This window comes from Gallus gallus, unplaced genomic scaffold (genome assembly GCF_016699485.2).
Source record: "Gallus gallus isolate bGalGal1 unplaced genomic scaffold, bGalGal1.mat.broiler.GRCg7b scaffold_111, whole genome shotgun sequence".
In the NCBI taxonomy this organism is placed as follows: domain Eukaryota; kingdom Metazoa; phylum Chordata; class Aves; order Galliformes; family Phasianidae; genus Gallus; species Gallus gallus.
In genome coordinates, this window is record NW_024096063.1 from 10701 (window position 1) to 21976 (window position 11276).

The following is an 11276-nucleotide window of genomic DNA, read 5'->3' on the forward strand; positions in this document are numbered from 1 at the left end:
AGAAAGGTGATCAGCCACCTCCCCGCAGCACGCACACGCATTCCTTTGGCCTTCCGGAAGGTGTCCTTGATGGCCATCATGAAGTCAATGGTGTCTTCCAGGGGGAAGTTCCTGTACACAGTCTGCAGAGAAATGAGAAGCAGGAGAGATCCCATCACTGCTCTGCGGCAGCTCTTCAAAACATAAAGCAGTCTTGAGGGCATTCTTAGTTCAGCAGCTTGCCGGTCATTCAGGCGGCAATCACAACGCTCCTGCGGTCCATACCCCGCTATTAATATGTAAGGGGGTTGAGCCTTCTCTCAGCTTCTCCACCCGTGGTGTTTGCTTACATGCAAAGCCTACCTCCCAGAAGCCACAGTCTCACACAAACGCACACACACACACATGCACACACACACACACACCACACACACACACACGCGCACGTCATAGAATCAGCTCCTTGCGCTGGGTGCCTTAAGGCCAGACATAGCTCAGTGCCTCCTGCTACTTGCTGAGAAAAGTGGTCTCAGGGTGACAGCTCATTCTGGAGATGGTGTGAGAGGCTGTGGGGAGCAGAGGGACGTGCAAAAGCCTACGCACTGAGATCCCACCCCCACCCCTTTTTGGGTCCACTTACCCCGCGATTTTGGAAGAGGTCTGGAGCTGACAGACGGTGCGGCGGTCATTCAGCCCCTCACACAGGCTCCCGATGTCTCCTGTCTGGATGACTCCATTGGTCGCCTTGGCTGGAAAGAGCACAGGGAGAAAAGGGAAGTCACGCTTCTGGAAACGGAACCGCTTTCCACAGGGGAGAGACAGAGGACAGGGTGGAGAGAAGAAGAGAGCTGCGCACAGTGCCTCTTCCTCCTGTAAACTGGGCCCAGCCCGTGGGGTTCTGGTAGTGCTGCAGAGGAGAGCAGAAGGCTGGCTCACACCCGCTCTACTCACCTTGAATCCGGAGAAGGGAGCTCAGACAGGTGACAGCCAGCTGGCGGGATGTGGGCATGGGGTCACACGTCAGAGGTGCCAGCAATCCCACCAAGGAGCCAAAGTGCTTGCAGGCATCTCCTCTCTGCAGGGGCCAGAGGCAGGAAAAAAGCTGTAGGCAGCCCCAGCTCTCCCTAGCTTCTCCCGCCTGTGCCTTCCCCACGCGGTGGGTGGCACAGCACGCACAGCTGGGCGGAGCTCGCCTTCCTGCTCAGGAGCACTGGGGAAGGGAGCAGGGGCATGTGGTGGGGCTCTTTACTCACTCCACGCTCTTCACAAGCAGCCAGCAGCTGGGAGCAGATCTGCAGGGCCCTCTTGCGCTCCCACATGTTGTCTGACGTCATGGATCTCTGCAGGACGTGGGGCAGAGCATCTGTCTCACTGCGGACATCTTTTCTTTCCCTTCATGCCAGCCCTCTCCCCGTCCCTCATTTCCCAGCACTTTCCCTCAGGGCCTGCCCTGTGGCTCCACGCGGCCCCCCACCTCGCTGAGCACCGGCACTGCTGCCCCGCTCTCTGCAGACACTCCTGCCTCCTAACCCAGGAGCTTTTCCTTGGCTGTGGCCTGCCAGGGGCTGGCTCCTGCCTTTCCCCATGCAGGGCCCATTGCTCTGCCCATTTCTGAGCTCGCAGTGAGCTGGCACGTCAGCAGGAGATTTCTCCCCCTCTCATCGTCCTCTCAGTCCCCAGATCTCTGTCTCCGCTATCGACAGGCACCACGCTTTCTCCCTTGCCCCACGTGTACTCACATGGACTATGTTCTGAAAGAAGCCACTGGTCTCTGTCTCGAGCAGGACCACCATGAGCCGGCCCAGAGCTTTCAGTGATGCTTGCAGAAGCTGAAAGCAGAAGAGGGCACCGAGCTGTGGCATCACGGCTGCCGCCAGAGCATAGGCTGTGTGTGCTGAGGAAGGGCTCCAACCGAGAGGTGGCCGTGAAAGTCACGGCAGGTTACCTGCAGGTACTGAGCTGCTTGCTGTGACTTCCTGATCTTCAGCATCATCTCCGCTGAAGGGTGCAACACAACATTCTTGCAGCACAGACTCAGCATGTCACACATGTCCTTGGCTCCTAAGGAGGGCTTCAGCTTGCTGACAGGAAAAAAAAAAAAAAAAAAAAAAAAAAGGAAGAGAAAGCAGAAAGGGCCTTTAGCAGTGCTCTCCAGGCTGCTTCAGACAACATCAGGGTTTCTTCTAATGGACAGCTGCAAAGCCAACATCCCCAGCCTGTGCTGCTGAGCACTGTCTTCAGTTCCAGCGTCTCCCCGGCATCAGTGAACCACCTCCTGCTCTGAAGGGAAGGAGACACCAGGTCTCCCTTCTCTTCCCTGCCAGGGGACAGGAGCACCAGGGCCTTTCTCCTTCCCAGAACCTCAGCTTCGCTGGGCACAGCAGACCAGCCATCTCTCCTGTAGAAGTGACTCCCTACCCCCTGCCCCCTCCCGGCCTTCGGAGCTACCCAGAAGGGGGTCCACCATCCCGCCTTGCAAGCCAGAGGCTCCCACCCTTACCTCAACTGCTCCAGGGCCAGAACCACCTTGAGGGGCACTGGGGAGACAGGGGTGCCCAAGTAATACTTCTTCAGCAACTCCTGCAAGTACCGGAGAAACATTGTCAAAGTGGGCACGTCAGAGCTCTTCCACCCAGCCCAGAGACAGACACAACTGCCACACACCAGCCCCGTCACTCCCACGTTTCTCACGGAGGCAGTGCAGGATGCGGCAGCTGCACAGTTGGTGGACCTAGCCCACTGCCCAGCCGCTGCCTGCCAGCACACAAGGTCCCCACCAGCTGGAGACGTGTGGCTGAGCGAGACCTGTATGGCTCCGGGGAACCGAGTCTCATGGCACAGCCCAAAACGCCACTGCAGACAGCTCTGGCTCTAGGCACTCACCGTCAGGATCTCCAGCAGCTTGCCCTTCAAGGAGGGGTTAAAGCAGGCAGAGCCACCCACAGCTTGGAAGGCAGAGCTGAAGTCTGTGATGCTCTGCACCAGCGCAAGCGTATTCTGCAGGTCCTGAGGCCCAAGAGAGAAGAACATTCTTTCAGCTGCGGGAAGGGCCAAGGGCTGCAAGGGGAACACGTGGGGGCAACGCTAAGGGAAGGGCTTGCATCTTTATCTGAGCACAAACCAGTCCCCGCGGGACCTTTGGAAAGAGAAGGCCCATCGCAGCATCCCCCCACGTGGAGGGGCTGCAGCTGGGTGCTCAGACACCCCGGCACGCTACAAGCTCTCACCCGGCAGCTGCAGCTGTAGAGCAGCAGGATGTTGCCCACGATGTCTCCCTCCAGGCGGGCCAGCAGCTGTTCCTTGGAGGCACGCAGTGCCAAGCTGCCGTGGGCGAGGATGAGAGCGCTGCGGGTGGCCTGAGCTCTTCTGCTGTCCAGCTCCATCTGTGTGGGAAGAAATGCCTTGAGACACTCGCTCAGCAGCCCCCCGGTGCCCCACGATGCACCTGGGCTCCCAAGTGAAAATAAGGCAGCAGAAGGCCAAGATGGAAATGCGTAACGCTTCACCTTCTTGCGTCTGGAACTCCTCCATTCTGGCCTCTGCACAGCCTGGACGCAAACATGGTGAGCGTGTCCAGGGCTGTGTGGAAGTTGCTCTCAGCAGCATGGCTGAGAAGAGAGATCATGCCCTGCACAAAAGAACAAGGGGCAGTTGGCGCAGGCCTGAACCTACCGGCGCGGCCAGCCACAGTGGCCGGGCTGGTCCTCGCCTGAGGGAAAGAGCAGCAGTGAGGAGATCAAAAGGCTCGGAGCAGGGCCAGGAGAAGCGCTCTGCCCAAGGGACAGACCGGGGATGCTGGCAGAAGCTGGCTGGGAGGAGACCTCACCTGGGCCTCAGAGGGCTCCTCCGCGTTTGCTTCCTCCAGGTGTTGCAGAAGCTTCTCTTGGATGTGGAGGACTTCCTTACAAGCTCCCAGCACTGTCCCCAGAGCCTTGTACAGGAAAGACTGCATGGGAAGGGAGAGAAGGGATGGGAAGGGAAGGAAGAAGCTGAGATGTGGCAGCAGCCTGACCTGCTGGGAGAGGGCCAGGTGGGAAGGACCCACGCTCCCCGGGAGATGCTGAGAGCAGCTGCAGGGCCACCCCCAGGCAGTTTGCAGGGAAAGGCCCTCTGGGGGGCACGGGCCAGGGAAGCAGCGTGAGCGGCCCGTGTGAGCAGAGCACCACCCGCAGCCCCTGCCCCAGTTGGGCACCTGCGGCTGCACCGCTGGGTAGAGCCGGGGGGAACCCACCTTTTCTCCAGAGCTGCTGGGAGAGCTGCTCAGCCACCGGCTCAGCTCGCAGCTCAGGCCCTTGGTCCAGGCCTCATCCTCCATGGTGCCCAATGATGCCCTCAGGAACTGTTGGAGAACAGGAGAAGCCAATGTTTCCTTGCCCTTTGCCTCTTCCCACATTGCCGCGTCGCCGCAACCTTCTGGAGAGAGGTGACTGGAAGAACAGTCCCTCTCCCAGCTCCCTGCAGCATTCCCTGCCTTAAAGCTGCCTGCCGCTCTTCTCCTATGGGCCCAAACCCCCATGGGCGTGGGGGGGGCAAAGAGGAAGAGGCAGCAGCACAAAGGCGTGCGGCCGCTCCGCAGCAGCATTTGAGAGGCTGTTCCTGTCCCGTATGGGAACGGGGCTCCTTGAGGCAGGCAGACACTTCTCTGCACCGTGCCTTCCGGCAATGCTGTACCTTTAGCAGGCGCTGCTCCCACCCTGCAGAGTCCGGGAAGCTCTCATCTTTCCTGCACAGCAACAAGAAGCAAAAGACCCTTGCTTGGGATCAAGCCACAGAAGAAGAGCTGCTGCAAACCAGGCTTGCCTGGGCACTCGGCACTGCCAAGCTGGGACCCGCACACCCTTCACAATGACCTGTCCCTCCCCACAAACACTGTCCCAGCAGGAGCACAGAACTGCTCCAAGACTGCTGTCTGAGGGGACGTGAAGCACCCATCCGTGCCCTGGAATGGGCAGATCCCCGGGGGGAAAGGTCCCCCGGCCTCAGTGCTGTCTCCCTGGAATGGGAACAGCAGCAGAGCAAGCGTGGGGCCGCAGGCAATGCTTCCCCTCTGCCACGCTGCAGAGTTCCATTTTCACTCCCCCCCTTCCCTGCCTCCACCCCTCCCTCCCCACCAGCACTTTACCTTCGAGGCACTGCAGCAGCAGGGGGATCTCAGTGGCCCACATGGCCCCCACAGCTCTGTGGATCTTGCTGTGGAGGTTCAGCATGAGGAGCAAGGCAGCGGCTTGGAGTTCGCTGCCCGCAAAAGGGCTCCCTGCCACCACCTGAGTGAGAGCAAGGAGAAGCAGGGTCACGTCTGCAGCAAGAGCAGCAGCTTCTCCCAGGAGGGAAGCAGCTTGGCTCTGCCCTGGAGGGCAAGGAGCAGCCAGCAGCTTTGCCCATGGCGCTGCAAGTCCGGGAAGAGAAAGGCATCCCCGCGGGTGAGGCAGGCACTGGCACACTCGGCCACGCTGTTTCCTCCTCGGGGCTCATGGCACCGGCCTCTGGAGCATCTACTCACCAACAGGCGTGCCAGCAGTGTCTGGGGAGTCAGCAGTGGGCCTGTGGGGAGAAAGAAGGGCTGAGTAAGAAAGACACAGACACGACGTGCCCTGCCACACACACCTCCGCTGTCCCTTCTGGGTGCTAACACAGGTCAACAGAGCTCACCGGGGGAGTTTCTGCTCCTACCTTGGAACATGGAGCTGAGGAAATGGGGATCCAGGTCTTCTACCTCCCGCACCATCAGGTCCCCTCTCTCAGCCAGCGCTTGGACGCAGCGGGAGACCGGGATCAGCATGCCGGTGTACTGGGCTGGCACCACGTACAGCAGCAGCAGCGTGGCCACACGAGCTGTAGGAAACGAGGCGGTTGAGCATGTCAGCATTCCTGCCTCCGCTCAGAGATGAAGAGGACTCTGTGAATTTCCCTGAGTCTTGTGTGCTTTAGAGCACATTGGAGGAGAGACCGGGGGTGTTGGAATGGGATGAGGAACACGTGGTGTGAAGCCAAGGAGCGGCAGCAGGGCAGACGGTGACTTACTTTGGTCATCCCGCTCACAGAGACATCCAGTGACCCCAGGATGTCCATACACAGCTCTTGGAGAGCTCCTTCTTCCCGGGCTTCCTGGGCAGAAAGGTCTCCGGCTGCCTGCACAAGAGTGTTGTTGGAACACCGGTTACTCTGAGTTCTCAGGAGCCTCTCAGGAGGCTCAGGTGTGGCCCCACCGGTGCTTCTGTGCCAGCCTTTGAGCAGCACGGGTCCTCCAAGGGAAGATGCTGCCCGGTGTCCTTACCCTTCTTCCCGCGGTGCGGCTGAACTCACTGAAGATGTGCCCCACCACATCCCAGGCTGAGCAGCTCCGGGCGTTAGCACTGAGCACATCCTTGATGAAGAGCAGAATGGCCCTCCTCACCTGTCAGGAGTCAATTGTGGGTTTGATTTTCCTGCTCAGAAGGCAAAGGGAAGCCACGTGCTCACTGGGGCAGCCCTTCGGGCATGGGCAGAGACAACAAGAGCAGAGGAGAAGCCTTGGCTCCTCAGGTGAGGGCCAGGCCTTAGCACCAGGCTGTGCACTTTCCATGCACAGCACAGGGGCCTGACTGCTCCGCCCTGCCTGCTCTCCCCAGAGGAGCCATCGCGACCATGTGGTCACTGCCCCAAGCACCTCCCTGGGCACCCCAGCCCTGCCGGTGCTGGCAGCAGCATCACCACCCCGACAGCGCTTTCCTTTCCCAAATCAGCTCACCTGGGTCCTGGGGTCGCTGCACAGACACTGCACAGCCTCCACAACCTGGGGCAGCTTCTTTGCCATCACGGGCTCTGCAAGAGATGCGCAGAAGCATGCATGGAGGCACAGGCCAGATGGCAAAAGGGATCCCTGGAAGTCCCAACCCTCTGACCCCCTACTGACCATCAGAGCGAGCCAGAGCACCGAGCAGACCCAGGGCTGCCACGCGTCCAGCCTCCCTGTCAGCGCCCAGCTGTGACTGCAGAAACTGGACCGTCTCCTCTGGGCAGATCCGGGCTGCGGGGAGGAAATCCCGCACTGTGTTAGCAAGAAACTCGCACCCATTCCGGAGGTTTGTGAGAGAGGTTTCGGCCAGGGCACCGCCAAGCATTGCCAGAGCTCCTCTCCTTACCCTGCAGCAGGATGCAGTGGGTCAGCTCTGCTCTGTCCGCCTCGCTGCGCTCCTTGGTGTCATCAGAGAGCTGTGGGAACAAGGTCCATTGGAGAAAATTGTATCGGTATCGAGGATGGAAAAGAAACTGTGCTGCCAGCTCTCGTCTCCCTTGGCACACTCGGTAAGAGGACATGCAGACAAAACACAGCCTGGCCCACAGCATCCCTGGGGGCACGCACACGGCTCCGGAGCAGCCACGGGCATGCAGGAGCTAAGGCTGAGCAGCCGGCAGAGGCTCGGAGCTTGGAGTCCTCCTGAGACTTAGCCAAGAGGGAAACTGCTTTGGGTGCAAGGATAGGCTCCCCTTACGTGGTAGAACACGGCACTGGTGATGGCCAGAAACTTGTCCTTCGGGATGACCGATTGCACTCCCTCTAAGGCCTCCAGGAAGATATTGAGGCTCTGCAAGAGACCGGGAGAGGAAGAAAGGGCTGAAGCCACATCTAGCCACTTGGGAGCGGAGAAACTGATTCCCAATGGTTTGTCCGCTGGGAGAGCTCCCGCACAGGCGTTCTGGTTTGTCCCCGCCTCCCAGCAGCACCAAGAGAGTCCCTCTGCTCTCAGCCGAGCCCTGTTTGGGCATCGGTTGCAGGCATCTCCCACCCAGCAGCCCTCTTCTCCCCCATCAGATGTAACTGGACGTGGTCTCCCTGGCCTTTAGCACAGAGCTCCTCAGGCACCCAGAGCTCCACGGTGGTGGTGGTGGTGGAGGTGGTGGTGGTGGTGGTGTGCTGGTGAAGCCTCCCAGGCCCACGGGATGGGCCCAGTGACTCCTGGCTCCCTTCTGGCTCCTGACCGGGTTGTTCCTTCCTTGACGGAAGAGCTCAGGAAGCCTCAGACCTCCCGTGGACACCTATTCCTTCTTTCTCAAGGGCTCCCGGCCTCCTCCCTGCACCCCACTGACCCCTCGTGGCACTTGCACGAGCCCACGTCCATGCTGAGCCCTGCACAACATCTCACCTTGGTCCCCCTGCAGGTGTCTTGGACCTCCTGATACAGGCGCACGAGCCAGAGGAGCTGCTCCCAGACGTGCTCTCGGGGCAGCTCCTCTTGCAGGAGGACAGCCATCATGGTAGCCACGGCCCCGAGGACGGCCTGTTTGTCCTGGAGAGGGGTGGCAGAGGCCCAGCATCAAAGACTGAAGGTCTGCCCTTCCTGCAGGAGGGCTTTCTCTTTCCCTTCCCCTCCCCCGTACCCCCCGTGCCCAGCAGGAGATGGGCTCGCTCTGGAGGGCAGGGAGCTTTTCCCCACACCCTCATCTCCAGCTATCCCTGCCACAGTGCTGTGACACGCGGCTGCTTCCTGGCAGGGAGATCCAGCCCCAAGCACAAAGCCAGTCTGGGGCCCTTTGCAGAGCCAGCCCGCTCCCTCTCGTCACCCTTCTGTTCTCAGCCCGCTGGGCACAGGCAGAGCTGCCGACACGGATGTCCCCGCTGCCGTCCCGGGCTGGGAATGCAGCAGTGCTCACCTTTTCCTCCTTGCAGTCCTGCCAGTGCCTCAGCACAGAGCAGAAGAGCTGGGAAAGATTCTGGTAGATCTGCTGGATCTCCTTGGCAGGCCAGGGGCATTGCTTTCCGGAGCACAAGTGAACCTTGACTCCTTCCAGCCATTGTTTCACAACTGAAGAAACACAAAACAAAAAAAAATAATATAATTAATTAAAAGAAAAAAGAAAAAGATGAGAGACTGCGAGAAAAGAGAGCCTGTGAGAGCCTGCAGCAGGGCGAGGCGAGATGCAAGGGCTATCCCGAGCCCCCTGCTCTGGGGCCGGCACTCACCAGCACAAGCAATGCGCAGGGTCCGGCCGCCTCTCACCCAGCTCACCACACTGCGCAGGCCGGCCAGCGTCAGCCACACGAAGGAGATGCACTGTGGAGCTGCAGAGGGGAAGGAGAGGGCCACGGTCAGAGCCCCAGCAGCGAGGGAGGAGGGGCTGCAGCCCTGCATCCCCCAGCTCAACGCAGATCACGCGCAGAGGGGAGAGACCCCTTTCCCCGGTTGTCGTAGACGTCAGGAGGCTGAGGGCACTCTACCGTAGCTGGTGAACAGTTTGCTCAGGGTGACGAGCACAAACTCCTTGGACATCTCCCCCATGGCCTTCAGGTGGCTCTGGAGCTCGGCCATCACCAAGGTGAAGTGTGTCCGGGCCAGAGCCACCAGGACATTGCTGGCAGCCATCCTCACGCTGTCTGGCACGCCCTGAAAAAGAGGCACACGAAAAAGTGACACGCGGCACAGGAGACTGCCTGAGGCCTTCCCTTGGAAGGGCTAAGCCACCGCCGTCTGCCAGCAGAACACCAGCGCGGGCAGGCGGCTCCCTTTGCCTTTGGGAGTGACCCCTCACCTGGGCTGCTGTCAGGTCCTGGGACACCTCAGCCAGCAGCCGGTTCAGCACTCCGCATGGCGGGCGGCTGTCACCTTCCCGCAGGACGTGCTCCAGCTCGCAGTACGCCTGCACTCGGTCACCCTGGGGACAGAGATCAGTCCCGTTTTGCTTTGCCCTTCTTCCCGGGGAGCTGCCCGCCATGCCAGTGTGCTGCCGCGGCCTGGCACCCACGGGACCGTGGCACTGGGCCAGGGCAAGGACTGGTGGTTGGATGTCCCCAGCTCACCTCCTGGTCTTGCAGGCGCTGCAGCAGCAAAGTCACGGCACAGGCAGGGACAGGGCTTGCCACCCTGCCTCTGGCCCTGCGACGTGTACCTCTGGGCACGCAGCCCACACAGGCAAAGAGACCTGCAAGGAAAGAGCAGAGCAGCTGCCGCTGGTGTTGCTTGGAGCCAGGGCCGAGCATCCGGCCGTCTTGGGGAGGAACCCAGCCCCGCAGCGTGGGGTGGGCTGTGCTGGCACATGTGTGGTCGGCGGGGAGAGGGGAGAGAGCCTTCCCCTTGCTGGGGTACTGGGGAAGCCATGGTGGGCGGCTGCACTCAGCAGAGCAAGGACGGTGCTGATGGCACGTCCTAAACAGACACTGGAGGCACACATGCGCTCGGGCAGCATCACGGTGTCCAGGGAGGTGGAGGGACCTCACCTCGAAGGGCTCTCAGCCGCTCCATCACAGCAGGAAATCTCCAGATAGACACAATGCTCTCTCTGGGTCCTCTTCCTGCGCCTCTCGCAAGAGACTGAGCCACCGCTCCCACCGCTGCCACAGGGTGTAGGAGGCAACAACTGTGACATCACAGCGAGGCGTGTCACCTCGCAGAGAATGACGTGCCCTGGGCTGGGGACCAGACTGCATGCTGGGCAACCTTGCTGGCCCCAAAACACAGCATGTTTTTGTGATGCACTCGGCTCTGGGGTGGACATGTTCTATGCCAAAGCAAGGGAATCACCTCAGCAGGAGAGGGAGAGCCCCTGCCAGGGAGCAGCTGCCGGGTGCCATTGCCTGGCACTGACTTAGTGACTGGGGACTCCATGCTGGGAGGCACTGCGGCCCCCATTTGCTGCACAGACAACCTCTCCAGAGAGCTTTGCTGTCTTCCAGGGGCACGTGTCAGAGACAGTAAGGAGACTCCATTGCATCTGATCCAACAAAAAGACCGCCATCCGCTTGTTGTCATTGAAGTAGAGTCATGAGACTGCCACAAGGAAATGGCAGAACATCAGATAGGGCCAGATGTGCTACACTAACAGAGAGTAAAGAGGAAAAGGAAAAAAAAAAAACTGAGAAACTGGGGATACAGGGCCCTCCCTAAACTAAGGACTGGGGAGAAGAACTCCCAAAGAAAAGAAACTTTGATGGAGGAATTCCCCGAGGGGAAGAAACCTCTTTGGAAGAAACCCCCCGGGCCTGCTTGCTGCAAAGATTCCTGGCTTTCTCCCATCTCCCGCAGTGACTGGATGAGATCCTGAGATCAAAGGACATACTACAAACCATGCTGGATCCACAGTGGTGACCATCTCTCTTGCTTTCTACAAAGACTCCTTGCTTTTCTCTCTCTTCTGTTGCCCGTCTTTCCTTCCCCGTATCCCTAAGCACTGGGTCTTGTAATAAACGGTCAGGCTACCATTTGACCTGTTGTGTCTTAATCTCACTGCTGGGTAAACATGTACTAACAGAACCTCCTCTGCCTCCTATAAATTGGAGCTTAAGGTCAGTGCATCCCTAAGAGTAAGTCATTGGGTGAAGGTAG

The 11276-nt window shown here is 59.8% G+C and overlaps 2 protein-coding genes across 2 annotated transcripts; both read right to left on the minus strand.

Annotated features, from left to right (window-relative positions):
• Positions 1–615: 615 nt before the first annotated feature.
• On the minus strand, positions 616–4294 carry LOC107052395 (maestro heat-like repeat-containing protein family member 2B). The gene is made up of 10 exons (XM_040657310.1): positions 4211–4294; positions 3486–3527; positions 3207–3362; positions 2863–2985; positions 2480–2559; positions 1925–2060; positions 1719–1808; positions 1233–1319; positions 931–1054; positions 616–728 (listed from the first exon to the last, which is right to left on the minus strand). The coding sequence occupies exons 1-10, from the start codon at positions 4292–4294 to the stop codon at positions 616–618; spliced, it is 1035 nt and encodes a 344-aa protein (XP_040513244.1).
• A 358-nt stretch (positions 4295–4652) lies between these two features.
• On the minus strand, positions 4653–10284 carry LOC101748870 (maestro heat-like repeat-containing protein family member 2B). The gene is made up of 17 exons (XM_040657311.1): positions 10172–10284; positions 9755–9876; positions 9487–9609; positions 9176–9341; positions 8921–9019; positions 8611–8762; positions 8103–8246; positions 7452–7544; positions 7101–7170; positions 6872–6985; positions 6707–6780; positions 6254–6373; positions 5991–6108; positions 5650–5811; positions 5480–5520; positions 5102–5243; positions 4653–4702 (listed from the first exon to the last, which is right to left on the minus strand). Exons 1-17 carry the CDS (start codon positions 10194–10196, stop codon positions 4653–4655), a joined length of 1815 nt encoding a protein of 604 aa, XP_040513245.1. The 5' UTR covers positions 10197–10284.
• Between the last annotated feature and the right edge of the window lie 992 nt (positions 10285–11276).